The sequence below is a fragment of the Myxocyprinus asiaticus genome, chromosome 15 (genome assembly GCF_019703515.2).
Source record: "Myxocyprinus asiaticus isolate MX2 ecotype Aquarium Trade chromosome 15, UBuf_Myxa_2, whole genome shotgun sequence".
NCBI classification, from domain to species: Eukaryota; Metazoa; Chordata; class Actinopteri; order Cypriniformes; family Catostomidae; genus Myxocyprinus; species Myxocyprinus asiaticus.
In genome coordinates, this window is record NC_059358.1 from 33020755 (window position 1) to 33038095 (window position 17341).

The 17341-nt window shown below is 36.4% G+C and overlaps 1 protein-coding gene across 4 annotated transcripts in view; it reads left to right on the plus strand.

Moving 5' to 3' along the window:
* The first annotated feature begins 381 nt into the window (after window positions 1-381).
* The window catches only part of LOC127453071 (protein FAM131B-like), a 66853-nt gene continuing 49893 nt past the window's right edge, over window positions 382-17341 (plus strand). For all 4 annotated transcript variants that reach the window (XM_051719092.1, XM_051719093.1, XM_051719094.1 and 1 more), the window contains exon 1: window positions 382-542. In XM_051719092.1, the coding sequence (XP_051575052.1) occupies window positions 515-542 (28 nt within the window). In that variant the 5' untranslated portion in view covers window positions 382-514. The remainder of the gene's footprint in view (window positions 543-17341) is intronic.

Below are 17341 nucleotides of genomic sequence, written 5' to 3' on the forward strand. Positions count from 1 at the left end.
AATGCTTATTTTATTTTATATTGTATAGTGTATATTGTTATTCTAGTTTTTATTTTATTCATTACCTGGCACCCTATTTTAATTCTATTTTTATTGTTATTTGTTACTGTTTTATTATTATTATTTGTCTTGTCATTATCTGCTTTGTGTATTAATGCTTTGGCAATAGTGTATGTAAACACAATCATGCTAATAAAGTACTTTAAATTGAAATTGAAATTGGAGAGAGAGAGAGAGAGAGAGAGAGAGAGAGAGAGAGAGAGAGAGAGAGAGAGAGCAAGCAGGCGAGAGAGAGAGAGAGCGAGAGAGAGAGAGAGAGAGTGAGAGAGAGAGAGAGAGAGAGAGAGAGAGAGTGAGAGAGAGAGAGAGAGAGAGAGAGAGAGAGCGGGAGGAAGAGCAGCACGAGTGTTGAGAATCGTCAGCCAGAGAAGAGAAAGGGAGAGAGAGGGGGAGAGAATGTATGGTGAAAGGCTAACGCTTCCTTGCTTGTATTCAGGGCCTTTGTGAATAAACCATGGGATGTATCGGCTCCCGAACTATCAGTAAGACCTCTTCTATTCTTCTGCCTCCTGGCAGCGTGCATGTGAGTGTGTGTGCGTGTGTGTGTGTGTCCGCATTAAGTATGAGGGGTAATTACAGTATTTGTAAAGGGGGTTGCAGGTGTGTGAGGAAACACTGGGCTAGTGATTTTCACATCACGTTTGAGACGTGTGAAACGAATTTGGCTGCGTGTGGGACTGGTTGTGTGAAACCTGGGAAACGTTGAGTTAAACATCAGAGCAGTTTGTGTGTTTGCTTGCGTGTACATGCTCATGACTGTGTGTGTGTGTGTGTGTGTGTGTGTGTGTGTTTCATCCCATATGTCTTGATTTATGCTAATGCATGGTGTCTGTGTGTGGGAGGCAGGGATGATGGAGAGATGAAATGCAGTGATAGAGCCTGTTTACCGTGATTGGAGGCAGACAGGAGGAGTGAGAGTGGAAGAGAATGAAAATTCTATTGTTGGAGATGCTTTCATGGTATCGTGTTGCCCATAGAAATCGGTGCACACAGAGGTAGAAAGTGAGAGAGAGATGGCAAACATGCTGTATTGCATTGCAGTGAAAGGAAGAGGGGAGATGGAGAGAGGGATGGAGGGAGGGAGGGGTAATACATGCAGGAGAACTGAGAGAAAATGTGTTTGCTTGTTTGTGTGTGTGTGTGTGTGTGTGTGTGTGTGGCAGAGGAGGGAATCAGGGTTGGGACTATCCTGAAATTGAATCCAACACACACTTGACAAATAAGTGCAAATAATCAGTCCAGCTGGGTCAGTGGCACATTCAGTACATCAATACACAAAATAGAGTCAAACGTATTCTGATTTGTTAAACAACTGCATTTTTTTTAAACTGCCGGTCATTTCAGGGGAGATCAGTAGGCTAGACATTAATTAAATCATTTTATTTACTCATTACTAGAATAACCTTAGTTGGTCAAATACAGTGGCCCCAAAAAGCATATTTGGAGTTATACATGTATGAATGTCATTTGGGATTAAAATACAAAATATGAAACCAAGTTGCATCTGCAAACAAATGATGCTAGACCTTTTCACAGAACTACCTTTACTATTCAGAGTCATTTTTGCAATTACTTTTAACTGACTGGTGTTTTAAAATCACATTAAAAGAGATTTTTTAGTGGATGTATTAAGTCAGTTCACACATAGTTCATCACATTAAATATGCACATGTTCCACTGGCATTTGACAACCACAAAGTGTCCAGATGACCTTTTATCTTTATTGTATCATTATAATCTATTATTTTATATTGTGTAGTAGAAGCCTAACATTTTCACGCTTGAAATGTGTGATTCTTCTTTAATATATATATATATTTAACATATCTTGTTATTTAATGCAATGACATTCATACATTTGTAAGTGAGGCTTAAGTGTTAAAATACTTTCTGTATAGTAGAGAAATTATTTTAATTAGTTATAACTAATTTATGCCAAAATTGGTTTTTTTTTTTAAAGCCAAAATTTGTTTCAAAGTTGGTGCCTCTAGACAATTTCCTGTAGTTTGATCTTGCAGTTTAAGTTTTGAATGTGCTCAACTACATACTGTTTTCATGATTTGTCAGGCATTATAATACGAGAAGTGGTGCAGAATAAAACTGACTGTGGCCCGGAACAGTCACACAAGGTTCAGCATCGCTACTACAGTACATTAAACATCAGACACAGAAACTGTCAAATTTCTCTTGCTGGGCCACCTGCCTTACATCCACACGGAGGAAAGGAAAGAGAGCAAAAGGGAGAGGAACGGAGAGAGGAGGAAAAGGGAGGAGGGCTTGATAAATAGTGTTTATAACACAGCAATGCACTAAAATTGAGGTCAACATGCTGTGCGGGATTGGTAGTCGTTCTGTTTTAAAGTACTTAATCAAGAACTGTAATCAGTTCAGTTGAACTATAATGGCTGTGACCCTCGTTCGAAGATGTGTACTTTGCGATCAAATAATTTCCACAAACATAAATGAGTCTCTGCACTGGTGTGCCCTCCTGGTATGTCATCTGACATGTCAAATATGTCTTTTTTCATAACAGTGCTCTCTCAGCCATCAAAAATAAATGTTTACAGATGAAATGTCTTGATTTAACTGAGTAACATTCAAAATCTAACAACAAATCATTAACTTACTGTGTTTACTGCTTTTAAAAATAAAATAAATAAAAACCTATTAGAACAGATGTATAGTCTAATAGATTTTTATATAAAACATCAAGTGGAGGGAAAAATTAAAGCAAAAAAAAAAACCTTAATAAAGGGACAATGTAAAACACATTATGTTGACTTGTCACAGGGCATTAATTGGTTTTATATAACAATAATACAGTGCACTAAATGAAAGTATTAAATAACAATTCAGCTAAATCTGATAGGACAGAGAGCAGAGAGATCGCTGTGGGTGTTACCTCACTCCAAGTCCAAGCACATATCCAATGTCATGAGTTAGAGAACCGAAAGCTTTATTGACAGCCCTTGTTCAATGTCTGATTACATATATTGGGTTTGGAGTAGACTTGTGCTGAATGTATGCATGTTATTAAAGATAATAGGAAGTTCAGAGTGGCAGTGCAGTTTCACCACTTTAACCTTGCGATGAAAGTTCCACTGCGGTTTGACAACCGGAAAGTGCCCAAATACTTTTTGTCTTCATTTTGAACAGATATCTATTGTTTTATACACATCAAACTTCTTTTTGTAAAATGATTTCCTTAAAAAAAATTATCTGTGTTATATTTCTTCAAAATAAATGTCACTTGTTTTGATATTTTGTTACCTATTGCAAAAAATGTATACATTTTTTAAAGTGCCTTAAAGGGATAGTTCACCCAAAAATGAAAATTCTCTCATCATTTACTCACCCTCATGCCATCCTAGATGTGTATGACTTTCTTCAGCAGAACGCAAATTAAGATTTTTAGAAGAATTGCTCAGTTCTGTAGGTCCATACAATGTGAATGGTGGGTGCCAAAATTCTGAAGGGCAAAATAAAAGTAATCCATATGACTCCAGTTGTTAAATCCATGTGTTCAGACACAATATGATAGGTGTGGGTGAGAAACAGATCAATATTTAAGTAATTTTTTATCATTTATATATATATTTATATATATATAAAAATAAAAGGACTTAAATATTGATCTGTTTCTCACCCACACCTATCATATTGTGTCTGAACACATGGATTTAACAACTGGAGTCATATGGATTACTTTTATTCTCCCTTTGTGTGGATTTTGGAGCTTCCAAATTTTGCCACCCATTCACTTGCATTTTGAGGACCTACAGAGCTGAAATATTCTTCTAAGAATCATAATTTGTGTTCAGCAGAAGAAACAAAGTCATACAGATCTGGGATGACTTGAGGGTGAGTAAATCATGAGAGATTTTTCATTTTTGGGTGAACTAACCCTATAAGTGTGCCAATATGTTTCAAGGCTGTATTTATATAGTCAGTTTATGCATCTTATGCATCTGAATGTTGATCTTATAGGGCATGTGAGATACATGGATCAATAATTCAGATCTGTGGAAAAGAACATGTAATAAGTACTGTAGCAATCAACAATGAGTGTTAAAAAACTAACACTTAATGCCATTTGAGTTACTTAAGCTGTATGCAGTATGCGATATTGTAGAAGTATTATATTACTGAGCTATGAAAGCATAGGATTAGATCTTCAAACAAAGCTATTAAGTGGAGTTGTAAGTACGAGAAATATATATGTTTACACATACATTTCTTTATTATATTGAGGCAAACTCTAATGACAGATGCTGTGTAGCTGTTCATACACTATTACTGGGTTGTAAAGCAAAGCGTTGTAGTATGAGACAGATAGGTCATCTATATCAGTGTGTGTTTATGATTAGTGTAGAATGCTGGGTGTTTACTACAAATATCGATTTGTAAAGTGAAGCCTTGTGATATGAAGCCAATGGACGTCACAAAGACTGAACACGCTTTCATCCAACTCAGCTCACTGTAGTAAGAGATTCAAAACAAACAAGCAAATACAGCTTAGCACTTTAATAATGCAAATAAACATTCAGTTTTATTTTACAAAACCTGTTTTGGTACATACTGTATATGTGCAGGTGAATGAAGAGTCTTGAAAGGAAATCAACTTTTGACAGTGTTTTTACATCCATTATTATCTCACCATAAAGGGTCAAAAAGCATCAACAACACTCATCATAATACCAATAAATCATGTTTTTTTTACATGATCACAAACAAATATGGTTCTCATGCTTACTGATTTTGTGGTTTAATGGCATTTCAGCATTTCAAACATGAAATTATCCTTATAACAGAGAGCGATAACTTCATCACTTTGAAAGCTTGTTCAGTGGCCTTTTTGCTTTCTTATGCGCTCACATGGCGAAATCGTCAGGATTCGTACGACTTTTCTAAATTTGGCTAATTCGTATGATATCGTGCGTCTGCACTCATTTGAATTCCTACGATTTTCACTGCAGCCAATGACGTCACTGGTCATCGTTTCCATCTAATATGCGACAATTACTTGCTTCTGTCACACACAACAGCTTCCTGTCATGTTTACACATTCTACTGACTGGTTAAGTTTAGATAAGGGGTTTGGGTAAGGGCGTAATATTAATAAGTATGTCCTAAACGCCTCGTGCTCGGAACTCGCGCTTACTTCTGCATTGCACATCCGGGAATTTGCACATGATGAAGTTGTACGAGTTTATGCGCACAACATCGTGTGAGACCATACGAAATAGCCAACTCATAAATTATGTACGAATTTTCATGAGATCGGGTTGGCTTTATCTCTGGTTGTCTGGTTAGACGTGCCCAAAGCACTTGAGAGTAGTTCTGTGGTTTGTTTTCTTGTTTTGTTTTGCTTTTGGATCACAAACTTGCCAATACTTCATCTAATATTATGTGCTAATTCTGCACATACTCAGTTAGGCCCCAGATGTCAGACAGTGAGGCTGGAAGCACTGTGAAAAGTGAAAATCTGCCATTGTAACCGTAGGGAGTAATTTCTACCTGATCTGACCCTTTAAAGTGACTTTTTTAATTTATGTAGTTGGGCTAATTAAGTCATATCATATTTTTGACAAAATTAGGTTTTGATAAAGCCTGCAGGGAGAGATAATTCCAAAATTGAAAATTCTGTCATCATTTACTCACCGTCATGTTGCTCCAAATTCGTGTGACATTTTCTTCTGTGAAACCCAAAAGGAGATGTTAGAGAGAATGTTAGAGACCGACCCCGTTTACACGCACTTGCAGGAAGTGATTGATTGCAGGGTTTTGCAGAAAGTGGCATTCTGAAACGTCATGTAAACGAGAATACCGTTTAACTTATGCCGTTTAAGGTATTAAGAGAAGTTGTTTAACACACCTGGGTTTCTCTTGGGGAATGCAGCTTATGTAGTAATGTAAACGCATAGCCAGCATACTTACAGGTTTTAGAAGAGTACGCATGTGTGTGAACCGACTGGATAACAAACTTCGTAGGATGGATCCCTATCAAATCAACAAGTCAACACAGTGGAAAGAATACATCATTTCTGAAAATACAGTGGGAAAAGGGAAAATCACATACACTATAAAAAACACCCATTTGTACACACCAATTGAAATAACAACTACTGTCCCTCATGTCCGCATAAATGATCTCAAGTTCATTGGGGGAATTGCAGCCCTGCAGGTCATGACAGAAAGTTGAAGAAGCAAACACAGCAACAACTCTGGAATATCTGGAAATAAAGGGAAGCAACAGAGAATAAAATAGCTAAGTCTTCCTCAGATGCCATGTTTGTTATTTACACAAGCATCGCAGGGAAATTACATTGCTGTGGAGAAAGCTGCTTACTGACCGAGTTGCATATATATGGGAGTAAAGAGAAAACCGATAACATAATGTAAACGCAAATGCAGATTTTGAGTCTTAAAGTGACAGTTTACCCAAAAATGAAAATTCTCTTATCATTTGCCATCCCAGATGTGTATGACTTTCTTTCTTCTGCAAAACACAAACGAAGATTTTTAGAAGAATGTCTCAGCTTTGTTGGTCCTCACAATGCAAGTGAATGGTGACTACAACTTTGAAGGTCCAAAAGGCAGTATGAAAATAATGGGTGAGAAACAGATCAATATTTAAGTCCTTTTTAACTGTAAATCTACATTTTCGGTTGGGGCTGGTCAAAGGTGGAGATTGTTAGTAAAAAGGGACTTAAATATTGATCTGTTTCTCAAGCACACCTTTCATATTTCTTAAGAAAACATGGATTTAACCACTGGAGTCTTTAGGATTACTTTTATGCCACCTTTATGTGCTTTTTGGAGCTTCAAAGTTCTGGTCAACATTCACTTGCATTGTATGGACCTACAGAGCTGAAATGTTCTTCAGAATTTTCATTTTTAGGTGAACTATCACTTTAAGCAGATTTCTCGCAATAAAAGGCTTTCTGGTGTCCATGTAAACAAGCTCAGTGACAACCTCAGTCACCATTAACTTTCATATAATGTGAAAGAGCAGCGTCAACATTCTTCAGTAACATTCTTCAATTCTTTCAAATGTGTTTCACAGAAAAAAAGAAAGTCTAATGGGTTTGGAATGACATGAGGGTGTGTAAATGATTATGAGATTTTTGTGTAAACTAACCCTTTAAGTTACATTTTACCACATGAAGTACAATATTCTGTCATTTTTTGAAAAACTACTATGAAGTAACAATCTTATACTCCAAATCTTTTACTCAAAAGCCATTTTTGGCAATGCCAAATGATCACGTAGTCACATTGTAAGTCAGAGACATGTATTTTTTATTTTTTTTATTTTACCATCAAAGCCTTCATAACTCCTCAAGATTTACAAATTTCTAATTTTATAACAAAATTCCATCAAATTTTAAATTTAGTAAAACATTACACAATTCAGTTTGATGTAATGTTATAAAAATTAAAATGTGTAAATCTTAAACATAGGCTAAAACATTTTCTTTGAGTGTTGGGTTCTATTTGCTTTTAACAAAAGTTCTGCAAAATATACCTTACAAAATGCATGCGAACAAATGAGCTACATCAAACGAAATGTATCTGTGTACATTACTGGTTTAACAATAGAAGACTACACAGATCTGATAAGTTTTAATCACGCTATATACCTGAGACGTTAATGTATGGATGAATGGGGCTGAGAGCTGCAGGTTAGTAACGTTGTGCATCTGGCAAATACGCTCAGCAGTTTCTGAAGTCAGTGCAGCATGATGTGGGCTTTGCCGTGAGTCCGCAGCGAGGGCTTCACAATGATGCTATGTCTCCCACTGGCTGATTCGGCAAATAACACACGCACACCGTCAAAACCCAGATGGGGAATATGCTTTTTATTAAAATGTCTAAGTGAGTGAATGAGTGTAACCCAGGGAAGTAGCACTAGGTTTCTGGTTATATATTAGTATCATTGCACCTGTCATGCAAAGTGTGGTCTATTCCCAAGACTAAACTCTCTGCATGGGAGATATTGTTCCTCAGGGAGGCCAATTCAATGTGTTTGAACTCCTGACTGGGTTCACACGTGTGCAGAGGTGTGTGTATGAAGTTACGGAAGCTTTCTGAGCCAGTAATGACCTTTTCCACCTTTTCCCCCCCTTTTTTTTGGATAGTACTGCTGATTTCCTTCCTCACTGTAAGGTAACACATAACTTGTGAGTGCACCCTAGGTACTTGCTGGAGGAGGCATTAACCCCTTTCAAACTGCTGTATGAAAACTGTCGGAGAAGCATGTCTTGCGAAGTCCAAATGGAGGTGTAAATCTCTAGACTTCATAACATGCTACTTCATAGAAACCACCACCACAACAGCTTTTGATATCTAGGTCTCTACAGTTACCTGTAACTGCATCACCAGTTCAAAGGCTGTTTGATGATACAAATGATCTCTTTTCCAAAGGGTTATCTGCAAGCCTAGTTCTTTTTAATACATTTTGTGACATAAAGTCACGAGGCATCATGTAACAACATACAGTTGTGCTCAGAAGTTTGCATACCCTTTGAGAATTGGTAATTTATGTACCATTTTTAAAGAAAACATGAGTGAGCAGGAAAAACACATTTCTTTTATTTCTTATGGGATTCATATTCAACTGTAGGTTATAACAGAATGGCACAATCATAAAACAAAACATGGCAACAAAGAAAAAAAATTAAATGACCCCTGTTCAAAAGTCTGCATACCCTTAGTTCTTAATACTGTGTATTGCCCCCTTTAGCATCAATGACAGCGTGCAGTCTTTTATAATAGTTGTCTATGAGGCCCCAAATTCTTGCAGGTGGTATAGCTGCCCATTTGTCTTGGCAAAATGCCTCCAGGTCATGCAAAGTCTTTGGTCGTCTTGCATGAACCGCACATTTGAGATCTCCCCAGAGTGGCTCGATAATATTAAGGTCAGGAGACTGTGATGGCCACTCCAGAACCTTCACCTTTTTCTGCTGTAACCACTGGAGGGTCAACTTGGCCTTGTGCTTAGGGTCATTGTCGTGCTGGAAAGTCCAAGAGCGTCCCATGCGCAGCTTTCGTGCAGAAGAATGCAAATTGTCTGCCAGTATTTTCTGATAACATGCTGCATTCATCTTGCCATCAATTTTCACAAGATTCCCCGTGCCTTTAGAGCTCACACACCCCCAAAACATCAGTGAGCCACCACCATGTTTCACAGTGGGGATGGTATTCTTTTCACTATAGGCCTTGTTGACCCCTCCCCAAACATAGCGCTTATGGTTGTGACCATAAAGCTCTATTTTGGTCTCGTCACTCCAAATTACAGTGTGCCAGAAGCTGTGAGGCGTGTCAAGGTTTTGTTGGGCATATTGTAACCGGGCTTTTTTGTGGCATTGGCGCAGTAAAGGCTTCTTTCTGGCAACTCGACCATGCAGCTCATTTTTGTTCAAGTATCGTCATATTGTGCTCCTTGAAACAACCACACCGTCTTTTTCCAGAGCAGCCTGTATTTCTCCTGAGGTTTCCTGTGGGTTTTTCTTTGTATCCCGAACAATTCTTCTGGCAGTTGTGGCTGAAATCTTTCTTGGTCTACCTGACCTTGGCTTGGTATCAAGAGATCCCCGAATTTTCCACTTCTTAATAAGTGATTGAACAGTACTGACTGGCATTTTCAAGGCTTTGGATATCTTTTTATATCCTTTTCCATCTTTATAAAGTTCCATTACCTTGTTACACAGGTCTTTTGACAGTTCTTTTCTGCTCCCCATGGCTCAGTATCTAGCCTGCTCAGTGCATCCACGTGAGAGCTAACAAACGCATTGACTATTTATACACAGGCACTAATTGCAATTTTAAAAGCCACAGGTGTGGGAAATTAACCTTTAATTGCCATTTAAACCTGTGTGTGTCACCTTGTGTATCTGTAACAAGGCCAAACATTCAAGGGTATGTAAACTTTTGATCAGGGCCATTTGGGTGATTTCTGTTACCATTATGATTTAAAAAGGAGCCAAACAACTATGTGATAATAAATGGCCTCATATGATCACTATCCTTAAATAAAAGACAGTTTTTTTTTTTTTTTTTGCATGATCAGTCATATTTTCAAAATCAATGCCAAAATTTCACAACATCTGCCAGGGTATGCAAACTTTTGAGCACAACTGTAACAAAACAATGTTTCATAACAAAATTCAGTTACACTTTACTGCATTTTGATACGGTATGTGCAGTCAAATATGCTAATGCACCTATAAAGACTCCATGCAATTGTCAAATTTAGCTCAACTAAGCAGTTTTGCCAAGTAATTTCTTTTGTACTCGTAGAGGTAATGAATTCTTCATTGATGATGCTCATTGATCTTGAAATTATTAATTTCACTGAAAGTGTCCCATAATAGTTGGTTACAGTGATAAAGTGAGCAGTATTCAGCTGGTCACATGAACTCATGGTTGCTACCATGAGGGTGGATCAACTCCATGTAGAATAAAGTAGCTTTTTTCTAGGCCACTGATGTGAGTGGATTGTGGCATCTCTGTAGAAATGAATGTAAATTGAAAGGTATAATAAATATCTCTAGGTGTACAATGCTTTCAATTTTAATAAAGTACTTAATGCATCTTTAATATAAAGTAAAATGTAAACTTGTATACACTTACATCATAAATCCATTGTCATTTATGTATTTGTTTTTTTAAAGCTAAATTGAGGAATGCACACAGGCACATCAATTAATCACATTAACCTCTCTTATCGGCTGCCCAACTCTTTCAGTCACATGCCATTTAGAACAAAATCTGGCCAAAACGAAGGTGTTGTTTTTACGTTGTGGTGGTTTGTAACAGCTTGCCAGGGCGAACTTTCAGGAAAACTCCTTACCGGCTGCTAAACACCTTCTTACAGCCATTGGTCCACGTCATTGGTAGGTGTGACCTGGAGCTCCACCTACTTTGAGGCCGACAGTTAAGATCAGTCAACATGAACACACTAGCGTGTAGAGTTATTAGCGAGCTGGTGCAAATTTACCTACATCTGTATGATCATTCATGTGGAGACATTTTACAAAAACATATGTTTTTTTTTTTTTTTTTTTTGTAATTAGTCTTCAAAAGGAATCAAATATTCTTAAATACTCTTAAGTGCCTGTTCACTCATTTGTTTTATATGCTGCTTCACTCATGTGCCATCTGCAGCAATTTACACATTTGCCCAAAGAAAGAAATGCCTATCATCAATCTTTTGTCTGTATTCAACCCATTAACACTTTTTTATACACCTATTTCTTTTGCATTAGTAACAATGTCATCATAAATTACAGTAGCCAATTATCGGCACATATTATGGCAGTATATAGTGTGTTAGCGCATTAGCGCTATGAATTCAGAATGTTAACACCAAAAATTACACATTATTAACTTAATATGTAATACTTCAAATCATATACATTTGAAGTATATGTAATACTTCAAATCATCGAGTGGTTAAAACAGCTTATTTTACTGATCTCATGTGAATTCTACTCATAGAATGAGACATGAAGTCTATGATAAAAAATGTTAATGTCAAATTAGTTCAATATTAGATTTTTTACATGTAGTCTTGTGTGTCCTCGTATTTAAATGCTCCTCTATACACTGCCCACAGCGGTGTGGCCAGTGTCTGAATGTTGGCAAACAGTATGTTGTTGCTCAGCTGTTTCAAACTTTTTTTTGTCTCTGAGCAAAGAAGCACTTTGTTGTGAGTGTGCCTTAAAGGTCCAAAAAGAACAAAACACCATAAAAGCACCATAATGAACCCTTATTTGGCAGCATAAATCTAGCGAACTTTTTTATGTATGCAATTTTGTTAATTATTTAGTGTAAATTTATAACATTATACTTTGTATTATATTACCCTGGAATTAGTTAAAATTTGCCATCTTCTCTCTTCTGACTGTCGTAATCCATCGGTCAATTTTTTTCTTCATTTGAAAGTTGTGGAAACGTAATAGTGGCATTTTCCATTTGATATTGGAGAAAATGGGCAAGCAAAAATTATATTTGGCGGGGTCTCCAATTCAGTCCCATTCAACGCTATCAAAGTTTACCCTGCAATCGTTTACTTCAGCGTTCCAAAACCCAGAAGTGTGAAAAGCGTCTGTAGTAGTCCAAACAATTGTTGATACAAATGTGTACTATCCTCATAGTCTTCTGAAGTCATACAGTAGCTTTGTGTGAGGAACATGTCTAGTTAAACTAGTCTGTTCCTCACACAAAGATATTTAACAAAAGCTCCAAAATCTTTTTTGTAATAGCTTTCACATTCAAAAATGTCATTGATGTTCTTGCATGTGCCATAACCGAACATGACTTGAGAGTTCAAATATATGGAGAACAAGATTTTAGAGCAGCAGTGGTGGGAAAGAGTTTTGGTAAATACCCTAATGACCTAAATTTCGGTGTGTTCCTCACACAAAGCTATTGTGTGACTTCAGAAACACATGAAGCTATTGTAAAATGAATATAAACACACACCAGTGAGAGCAAATTCTATATATAAAAGTTGCTGCCTTACAACTACAAACAGCATACAATAGGATAATTAGCTTAGTATATAAGCAGTGCATGGTAGTTACAGATTACATGTAATGTGGATTATGTAATATGATTATAAAAATTAATTTTTTCAAATACTCATAATCAGATTACAGTTACTTTTTATGGATTTAATGATTACATATTAATCAGGCAACAACAGTAAATTGTTCATAATTTATTGATCCCCCCAATTCTTCTTTTTTTAAATCTTTTGAGATTAAATTCTAAATCAGCCTACAGGTGATGATTAATTATCGTCTTCTCATGACAATTAATTATGTAAGTTACCTAACACTGTTGATGAAATACTAAGTCTACATCATATCCAGTGACATTCACTGATTATTGATTCTGGAAGTCTGGACAAAACAAAAAAACAAACCTGGAAGACAAATCAGTAATTAGAATAACTATACTCAGTAAAAAGAATAACTCACCATCATTTTCTGCCATCTTGGCCAAAACAAGATGGTTTCTTGTTTTCATGTCCCTTTTAGTGACTTGTAATTTCACTCAGTAACAGACAAGTGGTGAGTGCAAAAAAAAATAAAAAATCAAAATGATCATATTTTGATCAAGTAAGTTTTCTTAAATGCATTTAAGCAACATTATGTGAAAATAGTATAGATTATCCTACTCAGATGCATCATGTGATATCAAATAAACAAGAGTTAGGTCAGATGTAACCCAAAAGTAATCCCAAAATAATCTGATTTTCTTAATTAAAAAAAATAACCCAAAATATTACATTATTGTTTGCAATTTTAGTCATGCAATTTGTAATAAGTACTGAATTGCAATTCAGAAGTAATCTACCCAGCATTGTAAACAATAAACAATATATTACTCAGCGGAAGAAATGTCTATTCTGCTAATTAAAAATAACAAATCTAACTCTGTTGAACATTGCTATCTTTTATCACATAAAAGCCGATTCACGTTATACCTCAGAACACCCCTTATCCATGGTAAAATAAATGTAAGGCACAGCCTTTCATGGCTTTTTGCTTATTGCCTAAGTTTTGGAATAAGGATTTATCTTAACATTTATATTGTAATTATTTACTTAACCCATAATACATAATAATGTATTTTTTTATGCGTATTTGAACTACATCTAAAAACCCTGCAGTAACCAGTATTTTACATTCAGCACACATTAATAGATGGCAGTGAACGGCCTTTAGCACCTCTTTCTCCTCCGTTTGCTATATGATTGCACATTGCGCAGCATCTATGATATTATGTTACTAAGGGACACCTACTTAATGATATATGATTACAAAAAAGCTGTCTCTCTCTTTCTCTTACACACAGAGACACACACACACACACACACACACACTAATTTAGCTTTTCTATTGTTGTATTGTTGAAATTCAACAGTTGAATAACAGTGTCCTTGCAAATGAGGTTTGACTGAAACCTTGATCCAAAGTAGTGACTGAGCGATGCAAAGAATGACTGACACTAAAGAGTTTCTCAAAAGAAGAACAATGAATTTGCACACTACAGTATTTTCTGATCATTCAGAGCTAACAGTGCTCTTCTGCAGTCATTATACAGTATAACATACATCGCAATCCCATGAATGCTTGCACTATGATGTTTAAGAAATAGATTAATCGTTGGGGCAGTATGCTGCAGAGACACACTTTAGACAGAAGGATGTGTATTAATTAGACAGGGTCACACCCCACGCGCTGGTGGGTTCTCGCCCAATTTGGCTAGTTCTGATTGAATTATGCAGGGAAAATTTGCTTGGGCAGGTGGACAAAATTTTGGCTGGTTTGCAATGACTTTGGCATGTTTTAAAATGTATACTATTAAGCAATTTCTTTGCCTATGCAGCTAAAAAAAAAAAAAAAAGAAAGAAACTTCACACACAATCATTCAATCAATAGCCAAAACAATGATTGACAGAAAATGTGTTCAATCCTGTTCAGAGGAGCTACAAGTTGCCACACCCACTTGTATGTTCTAAACGAGCGTGCGATCTGCAGGTGTTGCTCGTGGATGTTAGCAATAGGAATTAGTTAGGCAATCTAAACAATGACAAAATGGTGAAAAATGCAAGAGAACATGTCAATAATGGGCAAATGACTGTGGACCTCAAGTTGTGCATGCTTAATGCCAAGACCTATCTGTGGCGTTTTTCTCAAGCATATTTGACATTCTTGCAACACAATGGAAAAATTGCACCTGAGATGCATAGAAGTTTAATGAGGCTGGATGAGACCACTGCAGGATATTTAGAGATTTTAGCACTCATGGTGATCATATTGCTTACTCTTCCCACATCTAATAATCATGTAGAGAGAGCATTTTCATGAGTGACACTATTTAAAAGTGAACTTGCCTCTTCTTTGGATGTGTGTACAGGTGTGAACATGGAATGGATAAGCATCAGTGTTTTGTCCTCCTGACAACTGTCTAGGAACTTTAACTCTTCTGTGTAGTATTTGCCAATTCAACTGCCTGTTCAAACATTTACAGTTATGTTGGATGGCCATTAAATTTTGGTATTTTTGTGCAAGCATGTGTTAAGTCTAGGCGCATTTGGGTTTGGCGAAATTTGAGCGCAGAGCATTAATGGGCTGGGTCAAGTGCAGTTTAATTAAGGTTTATAATACCAGCGACATAAACAAAGACAGCATTCATAAGAAGTTGGACGTGTAAATGTTCTTACTGTATGCAATAAATTTGAAGAATAGATATATTTCTATGACAGTGACACGCTCCTTTTATAAGCATAGAAAATGTGAGTCTCATCAGGATTTGGATGTTTAGGTACTTTCTGTTAAATTACAGAGAATGTAAGTATTTTTAACAATTTTCATCTACTGACACACACATTATGGCTAGTACTAACAGTGATTGTATCAGCACGCACTTCACTTCTACCGGTGATTTTGATTTAGAAAAATTTAATGTATTTATTGAAGCAAAAAACTTAAACCAAAAATATTTCTTAATTCAAATTACACTTCAAACTAAATGAAAATATAACCAAAATAATGAAATGGTCAAAAAAATAATACCAAATCCAGAAAAAAATTTCTTTTCACCGGCCCATTTTGCAGTGTCTTAAAAATCACTCTAAGACAACAGGTGGAAAAATACCAATACAAAATAGATCATAAATACAATTGTAAATATAAACACAATAATAATAATTGAAAAATAAACCATGACCTATAGATAGTTTAACACAAATTTTGTTTCATAAAATGGCGACTGTCAGGGACATAATTTGATGTTTCACAATATTTTCAGAGTTTGGACATGAACTTTATTACCAAGGGTGGAAATATTACTGAAAAATAATACTCAGGTAAAAGTATTGATATATCCTAAACAGTATAGTGTGAGTAGAGTAAAAGTACCTGTCCTTAAAACTACTCAAGTACGAGTAAAATAGTAGCTAATTTAAAAGTACTCATGAGTAGTGTATATTGAGTATTGTGTTGCGAATGCAATGACCCCTAATAATAGACAGACACTGTATGCTGCAATTTCAAAATGTAGCATACATACTGTAATTCACATTCCCTTTTATGGCTTTTTGCCAGAAAGAATGAAAAATATAGGAATACTCCAACATTTTAATTTTGACTACCAACATTTAAAATACATCACTTATCTATGATAAACACTTCATGAATCTGATTCCAAAAATAAAAGGGAGACATGATTACAGAGATGAAAGGATGAAAAAGTTATTTCAATACACTGATCACCATTTTAAATCATAATGTATGAAACAATTACATTAAAATCAGTTTATGTGTCGGGTCTAAATTGCCCTTAATGCCGACTGAGCGAGTTTTTGTTTTGCATAAATCTATTTTTAAAGCAATGTGAGAATGCAAAAACAACTGAATAAGCAGAGAAAGACTGTCACTTGGCCGTTGGCATGTCACATCCCACACAATTGAGGGGGTATAGAGCAGGGGTGGGCAAAGTTGTTTGGTACAGGGGCCACATCAATCTTTAAGTGGTACGGGGGGGGATGATCTTTTTGCACAATTTTCTGAAGTTTGTGAACATAACTTCAATCGTGGCACAACAACATTATGCAGTATAATTTGGCTTCTTAATATCCCAGGGCAACATCTTTGTTCCTTTTTCATTGCATGTGTGTTTGTCTGTTTGTGTGAATAAGAAAAAATACTTAAAGGTTTTTGGAATCTTTATAGTTTCGTTGCTAAATTGCATCATTAATATTCTTTAAGATGCTTTATGGTTAAATGCGCTTGATTTTCATATACACTTTTTGTGCGGTTTTATACATTTGGGCGGGTTTTAAAAAATGTTTGGGCTGGAAATGATCAAACTTATCTGGCAGCACTGGAGGAACCCAGTGAGAAAACCCAGCTGGTTGTCACCAGCAGCTGCCCGTGCTTGAGCACAGTAGACTCGCCTGAATCTCACAATACAGCATTGACCATCTAGAACAGGGAACTGTCCCATGTTAAAGGGATCCCATTTTGAGGATTTATTAGATATTCTCATATGAAGAGACCGACAGTGTCTTTCATGCATCCTAGTTTTGCGGCGGTTTTCATAATAACTACTGCTGCTGCAGGAGATTCAATGTGCCTGATGCGGGTCCTTCGTTCCGCACGGCCGCACTCCGCTCTCTCTTTCTCATCCCTTGCTCTCCTCCTCTGCTTTGAGTCGTTACTAGCAGAGATGCGCCATGACTGGGCCGCAGGGGAGGTATCAG